General features: G+C 48.1%; 1 protein-coding gene across 1 annotated transcript in view; it reads right to left on the bottom strand.

Annotated features, from left to right (window-relative positions):
• Positions 1 to 25985, bottom strand: part of LOC138365877 (beta-1,4-galactosyltransferase 4-like) — a 98313-nt gene that overhangs the window by 6190 nt on the left and 66138 nt on the right. The window contains exon 5 of the mRNA XM_069326545.1: positions 22489 to 22728. Within this exon, the coding sequence (XP_069182646.1) occupies positions 22489 to 22728 (240 nt within the window). The remainder of the gene's footprint in view (positions 1 to 22488; positions 22729 to 25985) is intronic.

Raw genomic sequence — 25985 nt, 5'->3', positions numbered from 1 at the left:
CTCAGTAAATACTGAGACGTGCACGGAGGGAGATGACGAAGCATCTCATAATGAATACCATCGGAGCCCGCCACTGTAGAACCGCAGAGGGCCACGGCAGAACGAAGTTCAGAGAGAGAGCAGGGATCGTTATAGGGAAGCTGAAGACGAGTGCAGAAATCTAAAGGACGAGATTCAAGGACAGGTTTACGAAGAAGGAAAGATTGGGGAAGATGAAGACCAGAGCTAACAAAAGAAAAGTGGGAACCCAGTTCGGTAGCGACCTGCAACGGGTCCCCCCACAAGAGTACCATGGAAGTGAAGGACCGGCGAAACATCAGGAACGAGCTTACCCGCTATCTTGCAGATACGCTTCCAGATCTGTGGCAGAGGAGTTTCAGATGTAATAGTGGAGACATAAGATGCCCAACATTCACGTTTAGCCGTACGGATGGTCCTACGGGCCCCTGCACTCGCCTTCCGAAAGAAAGGAAAAGAATCGGTCGTCTGCTGACAGCGGTCTCTCTTCCAGGCTGCACGCATATAGCGGACAGCCCGAGCACAGTCCGCATTCCACCAGGGAATGCACTTCCGTGGACTCCGAGAGGAAGAGCGAGGAATAGAGCAGAGGGCAGCGTCGAAGACAGTATCATGAAAAAGGAGGAGAGATCGAGGTAGAGGCAGAACGGAGAGGTCAAAGCGAGCAGCACTGAAGGTAAATAGGTTCCAGTCCGTCTTAGCAAACTGCCACCTAGGGAATGAGAGGAGAGGGTCAAAAGAGAAAAAGGTAACAAGGATGGGGAAATGGTCACTGCCATGGAGGTCATCAAGAACCTGCCACGTGAAATCTAAATAAAGAGAAGACGAGCAAAGAGAAAGATCAAGACAGGAAAGGGTGCGAGTCCAAGATTCCAAATACGTGGGCTCACCCGAATTCACAAAAGACAGGGAAGAAGAGAGGATAAACGGCTAAAGAAGGCGACCCCGGGTGTTCGTTAGAACATCACCTCAAAGGGAATGACGACAATTGGAATCTTCCAGCAGGAGCACAGGCTCCAGCAAGGAATCCAGTAAGTGTTTCAGATCGGGAAAAGAAAGCAGGACACTTGGGGGGGGGGGGGGAGATAAATGGAACAAACGGTGTACAATTTCCCCACAAAGATATGAGCAGCAGAACAATGGCGAGAGGCGAAGGAAAAAGCAATGGGACAATGGGAACATCAGAACGAATCAAGAGAGCAGAAGAGTTAGGAGCCCCAGCAACAGCTGGAGGGGGGGGGGAGAGAAAGGAATAGCCACGAAAACGACCAGGACGAGCACCAAGCATCGGCTCCTGGAGACAGACACAAAGAGTCGAAAACCGTGAAATCAGAAGTTGGAGTTCAAGGAAATTGGCATAATACTCCTGAACATTCCATTGAATAATAGACATCGACGAGTAGAGAAAGGACAACAACAGAGAACAAGGAAAAAAAAGGCAAAAGAGGAACATAGCACGTTAAAGAAGATCAGGGTCGGGATCTGGGTCAGCAAAGTCAGGGTTAGGGGGCATGGGTAAACTGAGCAGAGACGGAGGGAAGGAAGCGGGAGAAATGACCAGAGGTGGACGGGCGGGGTCCGGAGGAGGAGGAGGAGGAGGAGGAGGAGGAGGAGGAGGAGGAGGAGGAGGAGGAAGAAGAGGAGGAGACAACCAAGAGGAGCAGTCAAGGACAGCAGCAGGAAGAGAAGGAGTAGAAAGAGGGGAGCGGACTTCAGCAAGGGCAGCAACCGAGAGGGAAGCGGGGGCCAAAGAAACCTCCATCACAGGAACAGGGGGCGCAGCCACCGAAATGGGAGGGGCAGAAGCGAGAAAGGTTGAAGCAGGGGCCAAGGAAGAAAGCGAAGCCTTCTTACCCGCCTAGGAGGAGGAAGGAGAGGAGCCAGGCTTACGCTTCTGACTTAAAGAGACAGGTGTCCCAGCAACTACGTACTGGGCAATGGATTCCAGCGTCTCAACAGAAGCTGAACGAGAGCACACACGACGGCCGTTGGGAGAGCGATGGACATCAGCCCGCACTGACAGGCGGCGGGGAGAGCCAAGAGACGGAAGAGAAGGATGGGAAGGAGGATCGGAGGGAGACGGGGAAGATGACACAGGAGACATAACAGGCCGGGCAGAAAGAAAGGGAACCCCAGACAGAAGACCAGGAGGGGACCCTTCGGGACAGAACTCAAAGGAACAGAGGAGGGGGCAGTGGGCGTATCAGGGTCCAAGGCCCGGAAGCGGTTCTGACTCTGAGGAAGGTGGGAAGGACGAGGAGAGGAAGAGCGCAACACATAAGCATAAGAGACGTTAGCATAAGGCGGGAGCCGGCGAACCTGGCGCCTCGCCTCAGGAAAAAATAAACGCTCCCGGTGCTTCAAGTTGAGGACGGCTGCCTCAAGCTTGTAATGAATACAGGCACGGGAGAAGGTAGGGTGGGCCTCACCGCAATTGAGGCAGCGAGCCTGGGAAGAAGTGCACTCCGACTTCGAGTGACCTTCGCCCACCACACAAAGAACAGAGAGACAGTTCCAGAGCAGCGGGGAGCACCATGCCCAAACCTCCAGCACTTATTACAGAGACGAGGAAGGGAATGTACTCCAGGAGGGAGCACCTGGCACCAGCAAGAATAACAGAGGGCGGAAGGGTCCTACCATCAAAAGTAACCTCCACAACCCGAAGGGGCTGACGGCGACGACCGCGAGGGGGACGAGTAAACATGTCCACCTGGAGGACAGAATGGCCCTGGGCCTCAAGGATATGCTGAATATCATCGTGGCAGTCCTGTAGATTCCGAACACCGGTTGTAACATAGGGCAGAAGGAGAATAGTGCTAACACTGGCATTCAACCGAGCGCTCCTGGAGACCCGAACAGTGGCCTCGCCAAGGCAGGGTAAAGCAGCCAAGTGGGAGGGCCGCATCCTCAGCAGCAACGACACGGGTACCGAGACGGGAGGGGTTGAAGGTGACAGAGGCATCTATGGAATCAACAAGGTGCCTATGAAGGGAGAAATCGTCAGGAGGCGAAGAATCAAGAGGGAGGAGATCAAAGTATTTGGCCCACGAAGCAGGACCAGACAAGGACCTTATAAACTTTATAAGCATCAGAACAGGAAGGAATCTGTGGCCGTGTAAAGGACGGCGTTTGAGAACCCCCAGAGAGAAAGGGGTTAAAAGGCGCAGTAGTTACAACAAGAGACCGAGCCGTGCCAGGGGACGAGGTAGTCACCATTGGGGGCTTGGGGCTCGACCCAACCACAGAGGAGGGAGGGGAGCCGAGAGGAGTAGTCAAGAGGGTCAAAGGAGGAGCAAGGTCGGGGCCCAACGCAGCGGGGGCTACAGAGCCCAGTCTTCCAATACAGTCCGACTCAAGGGCTTGTTCGCCCACCCCACGAGCATGAGAGGAAACAAGAGGAACATTCATCAACATAGATACGAAAAACACACTTTCATCCACGAATGTGCCCCCCCACACCCACCATGGAGCCACAATTAGAGGCAGGACACCCAACAAGAAGCTATCGCCGATCAAGCCGGGGCCCCCCTAGGGGTGCGTCGTGAGTATACGCCCGACAAACGCCACCTTAAGAACCGTCAGTCCGTCGAGATCGGGTTCAGAGACGATAGGGGGATTGTCAATAAAAGGTTCCCCCTCGCTCGAGACGTTGGGTACTACAGTTCTACAGGTGCAAGAGTATGCCTCCTCAAACACCCGGGTGTCAAAACAAAAGTAGGCCAAAAGAATGATCAAAACAGGCACAAGGTCAGCAGGAAATGACAACGAGAAAGGAGAAGAGGGCGGAGAAAAACGAAACAAAAGGAAAAGGAAAAGGCGTCTAGCAAAATTCGTGAGGACAGCAGCAGGAGCACAAGGCTACAAAAGGACAGGGAGACTGCCCCAAGGAGCATCATACTCTGGCAGCCGCCCACCAAGCCCTCTCATGGCAGCAACGAGCTGGACAGGGAGGGGGTACGGTGGATGAACTACATTGCCTACTCCGGGGTGATTGGGGATCATATGTAAAACGTTGACTGGCTTCAGGATAGGCCTTCAGACTTCCTGTGATTTCAGTTTAAATCTGGTTGTATGACTTTTACCAAGTCAAGGTGGTTCAGTAGTTAACATCAGTGGCTGGGATTCTCTTGGTTGCAGGTTTGAATCAACTCAGAGCTCCAGTGGATTTTCTCATTGATATGGATATATTACGTTAGTGTGATTTCCCTGTGTAATAGTTACAGTGTCACCATTTGTGACTAATTAAAAACGTTAGGAAACATTGTGTGTTTTACTGGCAAGGCTGTTTGGTGGTTGATTACTTACTGTCTATTAAGTCAAATAGATAATTTATCATTTCACCAAACTCAAGCCTTAAGTTATGCAAGAAGATACTTATTACTATAGATGTGTCATGGACACCTAGAATCACAGCTGTGTAATTTTTGACGTAACTGAGTTATCAAGGAGCACCACGAAGTGGTGAAAGATGAGAAATATTGAATTTCAAAGTGTTGCTGCATGATCAAGGTTCATCTATTTCCTCATTGACATAAGAAGGGTAAAATAGTTCTTGCCAACATTGGACCATTGTGAAGCACTACCACGAGTATTGTCTGCATGTTCACCATAATATTGATTGTCAAGGGAACGAGACTTCAGCTGCATGTTGTTCATCTGTCTTGTTTCAGGAATTCAGGAACATCAAGTGTGTGTTACACACCAACAGGAGTAGCTACCTATAAGAGTGTGGAAAATGCCAAAGTTAGGAGTTGAACCCCAAAAGAGTAACCTGCCAACGGATCATTGTTACCAGCTACCTGTTCATCACCTATCTACCATGTGTTATAAGGGAATGTTGTACTCAGTTATACATTATCCTAAGAAGACTAGTGCATGCGACTGTATGAAGGAGACCTCCACCATTAAGTACCTGAGTAGTTGCATAAAAGTGTGAAAGAGGTCCTAACCACAATAAACACAGTATTCGGTATTATTGATAGATTATATTTATGTGTGAAGATCAGGGTGGAGGGATAGCAACTATCAGAAGAAAGCGCCAAGCCATTACGACTATATACCATTTCAAAGGGCGAAGGATTTAGGATAGACCGAAAGGAAGGAATAGTGTGCAACAACTTGGACCGTCGGGGATTGAACGCCAACCTGCATGAAGCGAGACTATCGCCCTACCGCGCAAACCAAGTGGTTGGGCTCAGCTCAGTGCGAACCACTAATGGGTTTTAACCTTCCCAGCAATTGGACAGGTTATGTCAGCTATCGTAGGCAGTTAACACGTAACTTATCTTTAAATGAAGTTCGTGGTTGAGTGAGTAATTTTCTGAGGATTACATACATACACATTTAGCTTGCTACAGATTAATGCATGATAATTCTGCATGACGAATACTTGTCCATTTGACAAGATATCGAGATTTGTTGGACATGAATTGTGATTACCCGAACGACAGTAAGCTCCATTGTCTCAGGTGAGTACCAGAAATGGTTGATGAAGCCAAGTTAACGATTGATTGTCCTAAGTGTTAAGGGAGGTTGTTCCTGTGGAAACCGTTATCAGTTAATAAGATATTTCATGTCTCTCCCATGAAATTTGGCTTTGAGAGACATAAATTGCGAGAAAATTCAAGCAGCCAATGTATTAGCTTGCTTGAACTTACAGGCAGGACATGAGAGTGGTTGAGGTCATGTATGGCGTCGACTGCTGGACAGACCACCACTCTATCTGGTCCAGATACAACCTTCACACCCAACCCAAGAGAAGACCTCAAGGTCAGAAAAGATTGTCTCCAAGCTGAAGATCAGTAGAGTTGCTGAAGAATTCTCCAACGACCAAGAAAGAAGTATGCAAGACACACCCCAGAATGTTCAGGACAGCCCTAAGGAACCGTAGGCAGCCTTTTGGGATTCAGTCTACTCGCATGCGTTGAGCACCTCGGACTAGCGTCCCGCAGAAACTGGGACTGGCTCGACGAAAACGACGAAGAGATACAGGCACTGCTGTCCGGAAAAACATAACTATTCTGAGAACACCAGAATGACCCGTCATCACACGCTGTGACAGATGCCTTTGCCAGTGCGCGAAGAAAGGTGAGAATTCCGTGAAATGCAGAACTGTGGGGAAATATTTCCCACTTATAACATAATTAATATTTATTATAAACCTAATAAATATTTATAATAATATACAGCAATGAGGATTCGTCCTCTGTTAAGTTTACATGACTAAATAAGAATTATTACTATTTAAACCGAGTTATTATGAGGATTATTCCTGTTCTCAATATATAAATTATAATAATATTACTGAGTGACGTGACATTTGTGACGTCAGTTAGCTCCACGTCACCACGAAGATTGAGGAACGGAACTACTTTCTTAGGTCTCGTTGGTGAGCCTCGTTGGTGAGCCTCGTTGGTGAATTAAGGTGTGGAGAAAAAATCTAACATATATTCAACAAATCAAAATATTCAGTTCAGACTCTGTAATGATTAGAATTAAACAGCCAAACAGCCAATGTAATGACTATTAGTTGTGACATGACCGAGAGGGTGAGTGTTGGGGAGGAATGACTGGCCATGTTGGTTTGGTCGTCAGTGAGAAGGGAAGAGACCTATCAGGAGAAGGCGCCAAGCCATTATGACTATATAGCACTTGGATGGGGTCAGGATAAAGATTTAGGATGGGATGGGTGAAGTAAGTAATTATCAAAAGAAGGCACCACACCGGGAAGTCTATGTAGCACCATCAAAGTGCGGAATAATCAGAGGGCGCTAAATATCACCAAGGATGCCAATACGATAACAAAAACGCATAAGGCGAACAATATCAAAATCACCAAGAATTCTATCAAGGGACAAGTGACCGCGAGGGACGGTCAGAAAGCAAGACACGTTCATCCTTGAAGTCAGGACATTCAACAAGGATATGCATGACTGTAAAAGAGACAATGCAATTTGAACAATAAGGAGCAAGGCGGCACTCCATTATTTGACCGTGAGTTAAGTATGTATGGCCAATATGTAACCTTGCTAGAGTCGTTTTCCATCGCCGGTTACGGTGGTAGGAGGAAGGCCACGGGGACACGGGGCTTAAGAGTACGCAGTTTGTTACCAACAACAGAAGATCAACAACACTGCCAACGGGCAAGGATTGAGGAATGAATAACCGGGTAAAAGTCGGGAAAGGGAGTACCTTTATGGGAGATGGGACAAGAGCGGATAGCTTGTCTGGAGGCAGCATCCGCACGCTCATTAAAATAAACACCAATATGGCTGGGAACCCAGCAAAACTCTATGGATTTAAATTTACTGGGGATAAGAAACAGCCAATGTTGAATTTCGACGACCACCGGATGGACTGGATTAAAAGACCCTAGAGCCATGAAGGCACTACGAGAGTCAACTACAACCACAAAGGAGGATTGACAACGAGAAAGCAGGAGTCGAAGAGCATAGAGACTAGCATAAAGTTCTGCTGTGAAGATGCTAGTCCCCAGAGGTAAGCGACACATATATGTGCGGTCAGGAAAAACAATAGAGTAGCCTACACCGTCCGCAGATTTAGACCCATCAGTGAAGATGGAAACGGGATGGGAGTGTGAAGAAAAGTGCTCAAGGAAAAGGCGTTTCAGAACCATAGAAGAGGTAAAAGCTTTAGTGATGCGGGTCAAAGAAGTACAAAATTTCGGAAGGGGGACTCTCCACGGGGGCAAGGTAAAAACAATACAAGGAGCTGCTGTGCTGCGGCACGTCCGAAAACCATATTGAGATTGAGAGAGGTGGTGATAATGTTCTAAGAACCACATCAGACGAACGTTAACCATATGTTCTAAGAGTTTGCAGACACAACTCGTGAGGGCAATAGGGCAGAAGTCCTTAGGGGATGTCCCGAGACACCCTGGTTTCCGAACAGGGAGGACAACAGCATCGAGCCAGTCTTCAGGTACTGACGACGACCCACAGACCCGATTATACAGACTCAGTAAATACTGAGACATGTACGGAGGGAGATGGAGAAGCATCTCTTAAAGAATGCCATCGGAGCCCGCCACCATAGAACCGCAGAGGGCCAGGGCAGACTGAAGTTCAGAGAGAGAAAAGGGATCGTTATAGGGAAGCCGAAGACGAGTGCAGAAATCTAAAGGATGAGATTGAGGAAGATGAGAGCGAGAGCTATCAGATGAAAAGTGGGAACCCAGTTCGGTTGCGACCTGCAACGGGTCCGCCACAAAAGTACCACGGAGGTGAAGGACCGGTGAGACATCAGGAACGAACTTACCCACTATCTTGTGGATACGCTTCCAGATCTGCGGCAGAGGAGTTTTGAACGTAATGGTGGAAACATAACTCTTCCAACACTCACGTTTAACTTTACAGATGGTCTTCGGGCCACCGCATTCACCTTCCGAAACAAAACGAAAGAATCAGCCGTCTGCTGGCGGCGGTGTTTCTTCCAGACTGCACGCTTAAGCTGCCCGTCCTCCAAAAATGGGGAGGTAAATGTAATAGCCCCATAATGCAATTATGTACTTTGTATGGAAGTCAGAAATTGTACTTATTTACACTTAGTATTAAATCGTAGTCAAATATGTATTGCGAATATTTGAATTTATCTGAAAAGCTGAATAGAAAACCACACCCTCACCTAACTGTCTTCGTTTTTGAAGATAAGCATTTTATTGCTTCTTAATTACAATTAATACTTAACCCATAGCTATATTGATATTACAGTTTTATAAAACAAATAAAAAAAAACTAAAATATTTCAATGAATTGTAAAGTAATTCAGGATATTTTCAAATTTTGTATAAAATCTCTATTGTTTAATAAATCTGAAAAAAACTCCTTATATTTAAACCGTGGGTATAGTAAATTGAATTTCTTTGCACTGGCAGAACATCTTCAATCCCCACCCCCCCAGCCAACAGCAATACAAAACATAAACAGAGTAGAAACATGGATCCAACACAACCCTCAGGCCATCACACACTACCCTACCATTGACCTGACGACACTAGACGACTTACAAAGTGACCTCACAGAATCAACACTACCTGAAGAAGTTAAACTCATGCTCAAGAACTCCAGACGTAAAGCCCCAGGAGCCACCGGCATTGGCCAAGTTCTCCTCAAGCAACTTCCAGAACCCCTAATCTTTGCACTCACTGACGTCTACAACGCCTCACTAGCATCAGGATATTTACCAAGCCCATTCAAAGAAGCCACAGCAATCCTCATTCCAAAACCCCAAAAATCCCCGACAGACCACAAAAACTACAGACCGATCAGCCTACTAGAGACACTAGGGAAAGTATATGGAAAACTCATTAATCATAAACTCAGGAATGACCTAAAACACAAAAACATATTGACAGACAAACAATTTGACTTCAGACAACACCGCTCAACACAAGACACACTGAACATAATAACAAACTACCTCTCCATAAATAAGCACCAGAGGGCCAAGACGGCCCTCATTGCAAAGGACGTCGAAAAGGCTTTTGACACAGTATGGCACGACGGCCTAAGTTACAAATTCTGCACTCTATTTCAACTATCTTACAACATGCAGAGGTTACTTTGCAGCTTTCTAACAAATAGAAAGATGCAGATCAAGTTCCTCAGCAAGCTGTCAGGTTACTTCAACCTAAATGCAGGTGTCCCCCCCAGGGCTCAGTTCACTCACCAACCTTATACATACTCTATATAAACGACATTCCTGACCCAATATACTGGACATCAATGACCCTTTGCTACGCTGACGACGTAACCCATCTGATCTCGGACTATACGATTAAAGCCCTCACACGGAAAGCACAGCAAGAAATAGACAAAGTCACCCTCTGGGAACACGACTGGCGAATAAAAACAAACCCCAACAAGTCTAAAATGACATACTTCTTCTACAACAAACGACGTAACCCTGCCCAAGTAAAACTCTACTCTCAATCACCAGATGCAACCCAGATCCCAAGAGTCAACAACACCACAGTACTTGGACTCACATTAGACTCTAACCTTCGTTTTCACAGACATATAACACCCAAGAAAGCTATAGCCTCAAACGCTCTATCAAAACTCTTCCCACTCAAACATGCCTCCCAAGCCACCAAGCTCTATCTATACAAAACTCTTATTCTCCCATTCCTAACATATGCACCGATCCCACTCTCACTTGCAGCACCAACAAATAGGAAGAAACTCCAGCGTACCCAGAACAGGGCTCTGAGATGGGTGTTCGATACTCATTGGCAGGACTTCACCACTAGTGAGGCCCTGCATGAGTGGGCGAACATCCCACCTCTGAACATAACCTGGGATACTATGGGGAAGAAACAGATTAATAGAATTCTCACCTATCATGACAACTACGACGCGTTCCTCAGAAACGTCCTAAGCAGACCCAGACATCCGCACAACCTCTTTATCCTGATCGACGATCCACCTCCTGCTCCGTCCTTTACATGACCCCTCTCCTGTAATATACCACTACTCAAATCACCAAACTTCCAACTATAGCCTCCTAATTCTTCTCCCCCCCTCTTTAGGGGGGGGGGGGGACCAACTAGCTCCCGTTTTCTGGTGCCTTGAGTGGGGGCACGATGCTGATTAGCAGATCTAAGACCACATCTGGTGTGAGCCTCCAGGGCACACCCAGCTGAGGGCTGCTATCTCCGTGGGTGCTCAGAAAAACGAAATGTTGTTACAAAGATCCGATTCCTTGCCTTCATTGCCTAGTGTGGTCATAACGATTTCAATGCCATGCAGCTGGGTCTAGCCCTGGCACTTTACCTCATACTGAAAACCCTTCCTCTCACCCCCACTAATTCTTCCCCTATCCCCACTTCCACGCTCACCCATTAGGGTATCTTGACCTATATTTAATTGATTGATTGATTGATAAATTGAATTTTAAAGCTTCATCCTAAAATTCTGAGTGTTTTAACAGAAAACGAGGAGAATTAAATGAAGAGGTAAATGTACCAGCCACATAAATGCAATTATGTACTATGCATGATAGTCAGGAAATGTACTATTACACTTAGTATTAAAACGTACTGTCAATTCGGAGGATGGGTTGCTTAAAGCGGACAGCTTGAGCACAATTCACATTCCACCAGTGAACACACTTCCGCTTTCCCCGAGAGATAGAGCAGAGGGCAGCGTCGAAAACGGTGTTATGAAAAAGGAGGAGGGCGCAAGGGAGAGGCAGAATAGAGAGGGCGGAGATAGAGGAGGGTAAATAGGCGCCAGTCAGCTTCGGCAAACTGCCACCTAGAGAAGGAGAGGGGGAGGGTGAAGAGAGAAAAAGGTAACAAGGACTGGGAAATGGTCACTGCCATGGAGGTCATCAAGGAACTATATAATTTATCTACTAAAAATTATCTGTTAGATTAAGGACCTGCCCGAAACGCTGCGCGTACTAGTGGCTTTACAAGATTGTAAATACCATGCTATGTATTCTCTCAAACCCAATGTACCTTCTTGTATATAAATAAATAAATAAAAAATAAATAAACATAGACCATTACCACATACTAACAAGACAAGACCAAACACACACCACTACCACATACTAACAAGACAAGACCAAACACACACCACTACCACATACTAACAAGACCAAACACAGACCACTACCACATACTAACAAGACCAAACACAGACCACTACCACATACTAACAAGACAAAAATAAACACAGACCACTACCACATACTAACAAGACCAAACACAGACCACTACCACATACTAACAAGACAAGACCAAACACAGACCACTACCACATACTAACAAGACAAAAATAAACACAGACCACTACCACATACTAACAAGACCAAACACAGACCACTACCACATACTAACAAGACCAAACACAGACCACTACCACATACTAGCAAGACAAGACCAAACACAAACCACTACCACATACTAACAAGACAAGACCAAACACAAACCACTACCACATACTATCAAGACAAGACCAAACACAGACCACTACCACATACTAACAAGACCAAACACAGACCACTAACACATACTAACAAGACTGAACACAAACCACTACCACATACTAACAAGACAAGACCAAACACACACCACTACCACATACTAACAAGACTGAACACAAACCACTACCACATACTAACAAGACAAGACCAAACACACACCACTACCACATACTAACAAAACCAAACACAGACCACTAACACATGTGGAAAGTTCCCTTTATCATGGTAATATTATTATCTAAGTAATGTATTATTCATATCAAATCTATATCTCATCAAATCTATATCTAATCATCGGATTAATTATTTATTAATCATATCTACTTTATCTACATCAGCATCCTTCATGACCATTGGTCAAGTACACCATTGGGATTAATGCCTATATAATATTGTTGACATGATCACAAGAATCTAGAAGCTTCCATATAAACAAAAACATTATTGGAACTAAATTATCAGCTTCCAATGACGTGTTTTCAAAATCCTTAATAAAGAACAAATTTTACTTTCCATTACTATTATTTATCACTAAATGCACGTGGGAATTGTCTTGTTATATAACCTTATCACAATAATCAGTCAAAATAATGAAAATAATAAATCTATAAACACTGCCGGCACCTTGATTGACGCCACGGGCAGAGGCCAGTGGGACAGAAGCGCCAAGGGGAGTACCTGTTCGTCCCCTGTTGAAATCGGAGCGGCATGCAAGTGTGCAGTGTTGATAACATTTCAACGGACATTAAAAAACGAACTACTTATCTAATCTCCAGTGTTAACTCTCTATATACCAGGGAACCTAGTGATCAATAATCTGATCAGCAATTTGATCTTTAGAACTCTTATCGAGCGGCGTGAGGCCAGCTCATGTAGCCAGAGTCTCGTAATATTTTCTCCATTATAAACCTCATCCTACCAAGCAGCGTCCCTACAAGACGCTGTCCCACAGCAAACGCTGCCAGGGACACAACCAGCATCAAGGCTGCCAGGGACACAACCAGCATCAAGGCTGCCAGGGACACAACCAGCATCATGGCTGCCAGGGACAACCAACATCAAGGCTGCCAGGGACACAACCAACATAAAGGCTGCCAGGGACAACCAGCATCAAGGCTACCAGGGACACAACCAGCATCAAGGCTGCCAGGGACAACCAACATCAAGGCTGCCAGGGACACAACCAGCATCAAGGCTGCCAGGGACACAACCAGCATCAAGGCTGCCAGGGACAACCAACATCAACACTGCCAGGGACACAACCAACATCAAGGCTGCCAGGGACACAACCAGCATCAAGGCTGCCAGGGACACAACCAACGTCAAGGCTGCCAGGGACACAACCAGCATCAAGGCTGCCAGGGACACAACCAACATCAAGGCTGCCAGGGACACAACCAACATCAAGGCTGCCAGGGACACAACCAACATCAACGCTGCCAGGGACACAACCAACATCAAGGCTGCCAGGGACACAACCACTATCAGGGCTGCCAAATCCCCATCAAAAATATTAAGTCTGTTGTCAGCACGAGAGACATCATCTGGCTACTATCAGATAGACTCCAGTTCTCAATTCAGGATAAGTTATTAATTGTTTTAGAGCATAAATTGGCCAATTAGCATGTTTTATAACATTAATATATCCATATATAAATTGAGAGTCGTTAGGCAGCGAGGTAACGCCACATCATCTAGTAATTTCTGACTTAATCTTCTTAGTGAATGAACCTCTTTTATTGCTGAATATTCATATAATCAGAATACCTATATCCATTAATCTTAATTTATCAAGTTAGTTTATTTTATTGCATATCATTTTTTTACGCATATTTCCACATACCTTATCTCTGAGTAATTATACCCCCGTTTGCAGCAGCACAGATATTCCTCGGACTAGGTTAGAATGTTTATGTGGTTCAGGTCCTAGATGGACGAAAAAAATGGAAACCACGTGCAAAAATTCAGTCAAATCATAACATAAAACGAAAAGGCAATGTAAAGGACCTGGGTGTACTCACGTCGGAAGGCCTTACCTTTAAAGAACACAATAAAGTAGCCGTCACAACTGCAAGAAAAATGACAGGTTGGATAACAAGAACTTTTCACACTAGAGATGCTATACCGATGATGATACTTTTCAAAACGCTTGTGCTCTCTAGAGTGGAGTACTGCTGCACAATGACAGCCCCTTTCAAAGCTGGAGAAATTGATGACCTGGAGAGCGTGCAGAGATCCTTTACTGCTAGAATCCACTCAGTAAAACATCTAAACTATTGGGACCGACTAAAGAGCCTAAAACTGTACTCCCTTGAGCGCACTCTCTTTCTCCTTTCCCTTCCCCTCTCCCTTCCCTTTCTTCCCTCGTTCGCCTTTCCTTCTCGTGGTCCCTCTCCCCTCCCATGTTGACCACATCCGGACATAAACTCAAGTGAAGGCAAGGGACTTTGTCTGGCAGTCTCAGGCCATATATCATCTTTTTCCAATCCTCACACTTCCTACCCAATTCCCCCCTTCCAATCGTTCACCTCTTCCCCCTGCCATCGCCATAACCGTTGATAAATTTGAGGAGTCATTCACTCAGTGCCATAAACAATTAAGGCTCAAATTTCATTAGGTGGCTGGGGAGGGGCCATATACTTCAAGTTGGTTTCCGGTATGTAGCGTGGGAACAATTCAGAAGTCTACGGGAATAAAATATAACTTTCAGGGCAGGCCTCTACCCAAGCCAGGGAGGCTTTTAGTGGACGGAGCCAGTCAGGGTATTTGGCTGACCTAGAATAAGACTTGGAATCCATTCGCTTGAGTCTTGAGAGGCAGGGCTTATTGGGCCTAGGAAAACTTAGAGTGGGAGGAGCTGTTCCCACTGAGAAAGTTTATGAAAATATTAAATTCAGTGTCTTGGGCAGAACTTGGAGAAAGGTCCCTTCAGGACCTGGGGCAGCCATCAACATCCTTTGGCCAATTTTCCATTTTTAAAGGTAAAGTAAGTAAGTAAGTATCAAAGGAAGGCACCAAACCGGGAAGGCTATGTAGCACCATCAAACGTGCGGTATAATCAGAGGGCGCTACATCACCAAGGATGCCAATACGAGAACAGAAACGCATGAGGCAAACGATATCAAAAGTATCCGAGTCACCAAGAATACTATCGAGAGACAAGCGACCACGGGGGACTGTCGGAAAACAAGACACACGCTCGTCCCGAAAGTCAGGACATTCAACAAGAATATGCACGACCGTAAGAGGGACAATGCAATTAGGACAATAAGGAGCAGGGCGACGCTCCATCAAGTGACCACGAGTTAAGCGAGTATGGCCAATACACAACCTCGCCAGAGCCGTTTCCCATCGCCGGTTACGGAGATAGAAGGACGACCACGAGGACACACAACTTTTAAGAGCATGTAGTTTGTTACCAGTAACAGACGACCAACAAGCCTGCCAACGGGTAAGGATGGAGAAATGGATAACAGCATAAAAGTCGGAATAAGGAATACCTTTACGAGAGATGGGACAAGAGCGGACAGCTTCCCTGGTGGCAGAATCTGCACGCTCATTTAAAGACAACGTTGGAGGAATTTGACCTCACCAGTGATGAGGTCAAAAGGTGTCTGCTGGAGCTAGATGTGACAAAGGCTGTTGGGCCTGATAGAATCTCACCATGGATACTAAAGGAAGGTGTAGAAGCACTAAGTGTGCCACTCTCTATGGTGTATAACAGGTCACTGGAAACAGGAGACTTACCAGAAAGTTGGAAGACAGCTAACGTGGTCCCAATATACAAAAAGGGTGACAGGCAAGAGGCACTGAATTACAGGCCAGTTTCCTTAACTTGTATACCATGCAAGGTGCTGGAGAAGATCGTGAGGAAAAGGCTCGTAGAGCATCTGGAGGGAAATAACTTTGTAACGCACCACCAACATGGGTTCAGAGATGGTAAATCGTGCCTCACAGGTTTAATAGAATTTTATGACCAGGCAACGAAAATTAGGCAGGAAAGAGAAGGGTGGGCCGACTGCATTTTCCTGGATTGCCAAAAAGCCTTTGACACAGTACACCATAAAAGGCTGTTAAAAAAGTTGGAGCAACAGGCAGGAGTAAAAGGGAAGGTGCTCCAGTGGATAAGAGAGTACTTAAGCAACAGGAAACAGCGAGTAACGGTGAGGGGGAAGACATCAGAGTGGCGAGATGTCACCAGCGGAGTCCCACAGGGCTCAGTACTTGGAACCCATCCTGTTTCTAATATATGTGAACGATCTTCCAGAGGGTATAGACTCATTCCTCTCGATGTTTGCTGATGATGCAAAAATTATGAGAAGAATCAAGACGGATGAAGATAGACAGAGACTACAGGATGACCTGGATAAACTGGAGGAATGGTCTAGAAAATGGCTGCTGAAGTTCAACTCTGGAAAGTGTAAGGTGATGAAATTAGGCGAAGGGAGCAGGAGGCTGAACACAAGGTATCATCTGGGAGGGGAAATCCTGCAAGAATCAAATAGAGAGAAAGATCTGGGGGTTGATATCACACCGAACCTGTCCCCAGAGGCCCACATCAAAAGAATATCATCAGCGGCATATGCTAGACTGGCCAACATAAGAACTGCCTTCAGAAACTTGTGTAAGGAATCTTTCAGAACCCTGTATACCACTTATGTAAGACCAATCCTGGAGAATGCAGCTCCAGCCTGGAGTCCATACCTAGTTAAACACAAGACAAAGTTAGAGAAGATTCACCGGTATGCCACCAGGCTCGTCCCGGAACTGAGAGGATTGAGCTACAAGGAAAGGCTTAAGGAGCTGAACCTCACATCCCTGGAAAACAGAAGAGTAAGGGGAGACATGATAACCACCTACAAAATTCTCAGGGGAATTGACAGGGTGGACAAAGACAAACTCTTCAGCACGGGTGGGACACGAACAAGGGGACACAGGTGGAAACTTAGTACCCAGATGAGCCACAGAGACGTTAGAAAGAATTTTTTCAGTGTCAGAGTAGTTAATAAATGGAATGCACTAGGAAGTGATGTGGTGGAGGCTGACTCCATACACAGTTTCAAATGTAGATATGATAGAGCCCAGTAGGCTCAGGAATCTGTACACCAGTTGATTGACAGTTGAGAGGCGGGACCAAAGAGCCAAAGCTCAACCCCCGCAAGCACAATTATGTGAGTACAATTAGGTGAGTACACACCAATATGGCTGGGAACCCAACAAAACTCAACCGACTTTAATTTACTGTGAACAAGAAACAGCCAATGCTGGATCTCGACAACCACTGGATGAACCGGATTAAAGGACCCGAGAGCCATGAGGGCACCACGAGAGTCAGCAACAATTACAAAGGAAGATTGACAACGAAAAAGCAGGAGACGAATAGCATAGAGAATACCATAAAGCTCTGCTGTGAAGATGCTAGTCTCCGGAGGTAAGCGACACACATAAGTGCAATCATGAAAAACAACAGAGTAGCCAACACCGTCCGCAGACTTAGACCCATCGGTGAAGACAGAAACGGAGCGGAAGTGAGAAGAAAAATGCTCTAGGAAAAGGCATTTTAGAACTGTAGGAGGGGTAAAAGCTTTAGTGATGCGGGTCAAGGATGTACAAAACTGCGGAAGGGGAACTCTCCACGGGGGCAAAGAAGGAACAACACGAGGAGAAATATTAGAAATACGAACGGAAAGAGAATCCTGTAAGTGAGAGAACCGGACAGAAAGAGGGAGGTGGTGAAGAGATAGAGGAACCGCAGAAGGGGTAAATGTTAAAGTATGACAGAGGCAAGAGGAAGGATGTTACAAGGACCTCGCAAGAGAGCGAAGACAATAGCGATCATGGTGGTCCTGGAGAGACAGGAAGCCAGTGCCAACATACAAGCTGAGGACAGGAGTCGAACAAAAGGCACCAGAACTGAGGCGCAACCCAGTATGGTGCAAAGCTTTAAGACGGCGAAGAGTAGAAGGAGAAGCAGACGAGTAAGCAGGGCAACCATAATCGAGCTTAGACAGGACGAGAAAGTAATGTAAAGCAAGGAGAGTGCGCCTATCTGCCCCCCAAGAAGTATGGGACAATACTCAAAAGAGGGTAAGGGCCTTGGAGCACTCAACACGGAGGTAAGAGATATGGGGAGACCAAGACAAACGAGTGTCAAAGAATGACCCCAAAAGCTTCGCGGAATCTTTGTACTCAAGGGGATGACCATAAAGTGACAAAGAGGGACGAAGAACGACCTGTTTCCGAGTAAAAGTCATGGCACAAGTCTTAGTAGAAGAGAACTTGAAGCCATGATCGGTGGCCCAAGACGACACGGCATCAATCGCAAGTTGAAGCCGGCGTTGAAAGAGAGGCGAATCATCACCCTGACAGCAAAGGGCAAGATCATCGACATAAAGAGCGGAGAAGACGCCTGGAGGAAGAGAGGAAAGAAGACCATTGAGGGCAACCAGAAAAAGAGTAGTGCTCAGAACACTACCCTGGGGCACACCTTCGTATTGCTGAAAAGAGGCCGAGAGAGTGGTACCAAGGCGCACCCGGAAGGAACGACGAGAGAGGAAGCTGCGGAGAAAGAGAGGGAGATGACCACGAAGGTCAAAGGAATGAAGCTGGGATAGAATATGATACCGCCATGTAGTGTCGTAAGCCTTTTCCAGATGAAAAAGGATGGCAACAATGGAAGTCTTCGCAGCAAAAGCAGTACGAATATAGACTTGTGAGGTTAGGGGGATACGAGGACGGCTTTCTGCAAAGGGACATGACGAGGGAAGAGAGAAGGAAGGCTGCAAAAGCAAGGGAGAGACGCTGAGAAAGGGGTGGGGATATGGGAGCCACAGGACTCAGCTCAGTATCTCCAGGAACCTCAGAGGGGAGTGGGAATCCCCCCACCAGCAGGCCAGCACACCCAGGGGGGAGGGGACTGTAACAGAAGCCTCCCACCAACCAACCTCTCAGCCTTCCCCCACCAATCAACTGTACCTCCCCAGACAGTAAAGTCCCTCTTCAGACCATGCCCCCATGTTCCCTGATCCCAGACACCCCATGTTCTCCCCATGCCCTTTTTCTTCCCCAACCCCTACCCCAGATCCTCACTGTTCCTACACCCCATGCCCTTCCCTGTTTCTCCAGCCTGTACCCTGCCCAGTTTCCCCACCCCAAGCTCTCCTCCCTGCCCTACCCCCCTCCCTCCTGGCCCCTCCTCCCCAGGCTTCCCTCCCCAACCCCTGACCTCCCTGTCAACCCACCCTAGGATAGCTCCCCCATCCCATGCCCCAAATCACCCCCAACCCCGGACCCCCTCAACCGCATCACGTCAGACCCCCCTAGCCCTCCTGTTCCAGATCCTCACAGCCCTCTCACACCCCAGACCCCCCCAGGTCCTCCTTCCTAGGCTCACCCATCCCAGATATCCCTTGTCTCCCAACTCCAGTGGAATCCACAGAAACTGAGAATGGACAGAAGAGAATCAGCTTTAAGGTCATGTACTCGAACATAGATGGGATTACAAACAAGGCTAGTGAACTTAGGGAAACAACACAAGAAGTAAACCTAGATGTAATTGAACTCACAGAAACAAAACTCTCAGGAATCATAACGAATGCGGTGTTTCCCCAGGACTACACTGTAATAAGGAAAGAGAGGGAATCAAGGGGAGGCGGAGGAGTGGCTCTACTGATGAGAAAGGAATGGAGTTTCGAGGAGATGGTTATTCCGGGCTGCGAAGGGTTCAGAGACTTCATCACAGGCACCATGACAATGGGAGGACCAAGAGTAGTAGTAGCAGTGATATATAACCCACCACCAAATGAAAGAAGACCCAGGCAAGAGTATAACAGAAACAACATGGCAGTTAACATTATCATTGAGAGAGCAGCCGCTGCTGCCTGTAGAAATCGATCCCATCTTCTCATAATGGGGGGACTTTAAATATGGAAGGATAGACTGGGAAACAGGGAACCACATGGAGGTGAGGAAGCATGGAGAGCGAAACTGCTAGAGGTTCAAGACATGATGGACTACATCACACAGAAGTATAAGGAGGCAGCAGTGAAGTTCGTCCAAGTCCAAAAGGAAAAAAATAAAATGGAGATGAGAAAACCATGGTTTAATCAAAGTTGCAAGCTAGCAAAGCAGCTAAGTAAAAGGGAGTGGAGAAACTATACAAACAACAGAACACTAGAGAGCAGAGAAAGATACCAGAGCTCCAGGAATGAATACGTCAGAGTGAAAAGAGAGGTAGAGAGGCAATATGAAAATGACATAGCGAGCAAGACAAAGACTCAACCCAAACTGCTGCATTGCCACATCAGGAGGAAAACAACAGTGAAGGAACAGGTAATGAAACTGAGGATAGGTGCTGAAAGATTCACTACAAACGACAAGGAAGTGTGCGAGGAACTCAATACAAAATTCCAGGAAGTCTTCACCTCAGAGCAAGGAGAAGTCCCAGAGATAAGGGAGGGAATATCAAGCCAGACACCACTAGAGGAGTTTGTGATTACCAATGAGGAGGTGAGGAAGCATCTGCTAGATTTGGACGTGACAAAGGCTATAGATGGAATGGAATGATGGAGGATGGAATCTCACAATGGATTCTAAAGGAAGGACCAGAATCTCTGGGCCTACCACTCTCCATGGTATACAACAAATCGCTGGTAACAGATGAACTGCCAAAAATTTGGAAGACGGCCAATGTAGTCACAATATACAAGAAGGGTGATAGGCAGGAGGCACTGAACTACAGGTCAGTGTCTCTAACTTGCATTCCATGCAAGATGATGGAAAAGATTGTGCGAAAAAAGCTAGTGGAACAATTGGAGCGGAAGAACTTTGTAACACAACATCAGCATGGGTTCAGAGATGGCAAATCGTGACTAACAGAATTAATTGAGTTCTATGACCAGACAACAAAAATCAGGCAAGAAAGAGAGGGCTGGGCTGACTGCATATTTCTGGAGTGCAAGAAAGCTTTTGACACAATACCACATAAGAGACTAGTGCACAAACTGGAGATGCAGGCAGGAGTGAAAGGGAAGGTACTCCACTGGATAAGAGATTACCTAAGCAACAGGACACAGCGAGTCACTGTGAGGGGTGAGGTCTCGGAGTGGCGGGGAGTCACCAGTGGAGTCTCACAGGGATCAGTACTTGGACCTATGCTGTTTCTGATATACGTAAATGATCTCCCAGAAGGAGATACATACGACCACACACAAAAGACCGTCCCTCACTAAGATAACAAGACCACACCCAGACCATCACCACCCCTCACTAGGATAACAAGACCACACCCAGACCATCATCACCCCTCACTAGGATAACAAGACCACACCCAGACCATCACCCCTCACTAAGACGACAAGACCACACCCAGACCACCACCACCCCTCACTAAGATAACAAGACCACCACCCCTCACTAAGATAACAAGACCACACCCAGACCAGCACCACCCCTCACTAAGATAACAAGACCACGCACAGACCACCACCCCTCACTAAGATAACAAGACCACACCCAGACCACCACCCCTCACTTAGATAACAAAACCACACCCAGACCATCACCAGCCCTCACTAGGATAACAAGACCACACCCAGACCACCACCACCCCTCACTAAGACGACAAGACCACACTCAGACCACCACCCCTCACTAAGATAACAAGACCACACCCAGACCATCACCCCTCACTAAGACGACAAGACCACACCCAGACCACCACCACCCCTCACTAAGATAACAAGACCACACCCAGACCATCACCACCCCTAACTAAGATAACAAGACCACACCCAGACCACCACCACCCCTCACTAAGATAACAAGACCACACCCAGACCATCACCACCCCTCACTAAGATAACAAGACCACACCCAGACCATCACCACCCCTCACTAGGATAACAAGACCCCACACACACACACACCACCACCTGTCGTTAACAAGAGTGAACCATTAAATAAACCACCACCCCCTTACTACCAAGACTAAACTGCAACCGAACTACCACTCATCACTAACAAGACCAGCTCATCCTAACCCTAACACCTTACTACAAAGACAAAAACTAACCAAACTACCTCCCACTTTTGGATAAAATAAAACAACACCCAATTTATATTTCCTCATTAAGAAGTCACGAATGGAACCAATAGACTATCCCTCTCTCACAAAACATGGCCACACTCAAACTACCGCCATTCTCACTACAATTCCCAATCCGAACAGCCCTTACCAATAATAACCAAATTACCGCCCCGTCTCTAACAAGAAAATATACCACCAAACCACCTCCCCTTAACAATATGTGAATACAATCAAACTACCAGCACACACTAACAAGAAAAGCTCTCATCCTAAACCCTAACTACATATAAATAACTACAATCGACCACATTAGGACAGAAAATGGCACTCGCTGATATTTGGAGCCACCTGAACAACGGCCTCTCTCTTACCTCTCTTGATTGGGAGCTGCAGGTCTGTGTTGAATCATCTTGTATCTGACGTAAGGGTTCGGGTATCTCCACACCGTCATATCTGAAGACGTAACCCTATTCCACATATCATCGTCCTCGCCTCCCCATCCCCAGTACATGTTGCTCCAGCCATTCACCTTTAATATGTGGCTCTCCATCATGAGACAACCACCTCCGAAATAGCTATGGTAGGGAATCCTGTGGGAGAAATAGAGTGAGCTGACATTTTGGGGCACTGAGATGCCCACTTGGGGAGTGAGAGCGTCGGGGCACTGTGGTGTCCACTTGGGGGAGTGAGTGTCGGGGCACTGTGGTGTCCACTTGGGGAGTGAGAGTGTCGGGGCACTATGGTGTCCACTTGGGGGGGTGAGAGCGTCGGGGCACGGTGGTGTCCACTTGGGGGAGTGAGAGTGTCGGGGCACTGTGGTGTCCACTTGGGGAGTGAGTGTCGGGGCCCTATGATGTCCACTTGGGGGAGTGAGAGTGTCGGGGCACTGTGGTGTCCACTTGGGGAAGTGAGCGTCGGGGCACTGTGGTGTCCACTTGGGGAGTGAGAGCGTCGGGGCACTGTGGTGTCCACTTGGGGGAGTGAGAGTGTCGGGGCACTGTGGTGTCCACTTGGGGGAGTGAGAGCGTCGGGGCACTGTGGTGTCCACTTGGGGGAGTGAGAGCGTCGGGGCACTGTGGTGTCCACTTGGAGAGTGAGAGCGTCGGGGCACTGTGGTGTCCACTTGGAGAGTGAGAGCGTCGGGGCACTGTGGTGTCCACTTGGAGAGTGAGAGCGTCGGGGCACTGTGGTGTCCACTTGGAGAGTGAGAGCGTCGGGGCACTGTGGTGTCCTCTTGGGGGGAGGGAGAGCGTCGGGGCACTGTGGTGTCCTCTTGGGGGGAGGGAGAGCGTCGGGGCACTGTGGTGTCCACTTGGGGGAGTGAGAGCGTCGGGGCACTGTGGTGTCCTCTTGGGGGGAGGGAGAGCGTCGGGGCACTGTGGTGTCCACTTGGGGGAGTGAGTGTCGGGGCACTGTGGTGTCCACTTGGAGAGTGAGAGCGTCGGGGCACTGTGGTGTCCACTTGGGGAGTGAGAGCGTCGGGGCACTGTGGTGTCCACTTGGGGAGTGAGAGTGTCGGGGCACTGTGGTGTCCACTTGGGGAGTGAGAGCGTCGGGGCACTGTGGTGTCCACTTGGAGAGTGAGAGCGTCGGGGCACTGTGGTGTCCACTTGGGGGAGTGAGAGCGTCGGGGCAGTGTGGTGTCCACTTGGGGGAGTGAGAGCGTCGGGGCACTGTGGTGTCCACTTGGAGAGTGAGAGCGTCGGGGCACTGTGGTGTCCACTTGGGGAGTGAGAGCGTCGGGGCACTGTGGTGTCCACTTGGAGAGTGAGAGCGTCGGGGCACTGTGGTGTCCACTTGGGGAGTGAGAGCGTCGGGGCACTGTGGTGTCCACTTGGGGAGTGAGAGTGTCGGGGCACTGTGGTGTCCACTTGGGGAGTGAGAGCGTCGGGGCACTGTGGTGTCCACTTGAGGAGTGAGAGTGTCGGGGCACTGTGGTGTCCACTTGGGGAGTGAGAGTGTCGGGGCACTGTGGTATCCACTTGGGGGAGTGAGAGCGTCGGGGCACTGTGGTGTCCTCTTGGGGGGAGGGAGAGCGTCGGGGCACTGTGGTGTCCACTTGGGGGAGTGAGTGTCGGGGCACTGTGGTGTCCACTTGGAGAGTGAGAGCGTCGGGGCACTGTGGTGTCCACTTGGGGAGCGAGAGCGTCGGGGCACTGTGGTGTCCACTTGGGGAGTGAGAGTGTCGGGGCACTGTGGTGTCCACTTGGGGAGTGAGAGCGTCGGGGCACTGTGGTGTCCACTTGGAGAGTGAGAGCGTCAGGGCACTGTGGTGTCCACTTGGGGGAGTGAGAGCGTCGGGGCAGTGTGGTGTCCACTTGGGGGAGTGAGAGCGTCGGGGCACTGTGGTGTCCACTTGGAGAGTGAGAGCGTCGGGGCACTGTGGTGTCCACTTGGGGAGTGAGAGCGTCGGGGCACTGTGGTGTCCACTTGGAGAGTGAGAGCGTCGGGGCACTGTGGTGTCCACTTGGGGAGTGAGAGCGTCGGGGCACTGTGGTGTCCACTTGGGGAGTGAGAGTGTCGGGGCACTGTGGTGTCCACTTGGGGAGTGAGAGCGTCGGGGCACTGTGGTGTCCACTTGAGGAGTGAGAGTGTCGGGGCACTGTGGTGTCCACTTGGGGAGTGAGAGTGTCGGGGCACTGTGGTATCCACTTGGGGGAGTGAGAGCGTCGGGGCACTGTGGTGTCCACTTGGAGAGAGAGAGCGTCGGGGCACTGTGGTGTCCACTTGGGGGAGTGAGAACGTCGGGGCAGTGTGGTGTCCACTTGGGGAGTGAGTGTCGGGGCACTGTGGTGTCCACTTGGGGAGTGAGAGCGTCGGGGCACTGTGGTGTCCACTTGGAGAGTGAGAGCGTCGGGGCATTATGGTGTCCACTTTGAGAATGAGAGCGTCGTGGCACTGTGGTGTCCACTTGGAGAGTGAGAGCGTCGTGGCAGTATGGTGTCCACTTGGAGAGTGAGAGCGTCGGGGCACTGTGGTGTCCACTTGGGGGAGTGAGAGCGTCGTTTCATTTAGTGCAGTTATGTGTTGGAGGGAAACCTGGGGAATAGTTATTGCTGTGGCAAATTTGGTTTTGTGGGAGAGAATATAAGTTATGTATAATCAACCCCCACATCTGAAAATTATAAAGATAAAGTAAGTAATTATCAAAAGAAGGCACCAAACCGGGAAGGCTATGTAGCACCATCAAATGTGCGGAATAGTCAGATGGCACTAAATATCACCATGGATGCCAATACGAGAACAAAAACGCATAAGGCGAACGATATCAAAAGTATCCGAGTCACCAAGAATTCTATTGAGGGACACGTGACCGCGAGGGGCGGTCGGAAAGCAAGACACACGCTCGTCCTGGAACATTCAGGATATTCAGAACATTCAGAACATCCAGGACATTCAAGAAGGATATGCACGACCGTAAGAGGGACAATGCAATTAGGACAATAAGGAGCAGGGCGGCGCTCCATCAAGTGACCATGGGTTAAGTGAGTATGGCCAATACGCAACCTCGCCAGAGCCGTTTACCATCGCCAGTTACGGTGGTAGGAGGACGGCTACGAGGAAACACAACATTTAAGAGTATGTAGTTTGTTACCAGTAACAGACGACCAACAAGCCTGCCAACGGGTAAGGATGGAGGAATGGATAACCGGATAAAAGTCGGAATATGGAATGCCTTTACGAGAGATGGGACTAGAGCGGACAGCTTCCTTGACGGCAGCATCCGCACGCTCGTTTAAAGAGACACCAATATGGCTGGGAACCCAACTAAACTCAACCGATTTAAATTTACTGTGAACAAGAATCAGTCATTGTTGGATCTCGACAACTACTGGATGAAACGGATTAAAGAACCCGAGAGCCATGA

Source organism: Procambarus clarkii, chromosome 2 (assembly GCF_040958095.1).
Source record: "Procambarus clarkii isolate CNS0578487 chromosome 2, FALCON_Pclarkii_2.0, whole genome shotgun sequence".
Classification (NCBI taxonomy): domain Eukaryota; kingdom Metazoa; phylum Arthropoda; class Malacostraca; order Decapoda; family Cambaridae; genus Procambarus; species Procambarus clarkii.
This window is presented reverse-complemented; position numbering and strand designations above follow the sequence as displayed.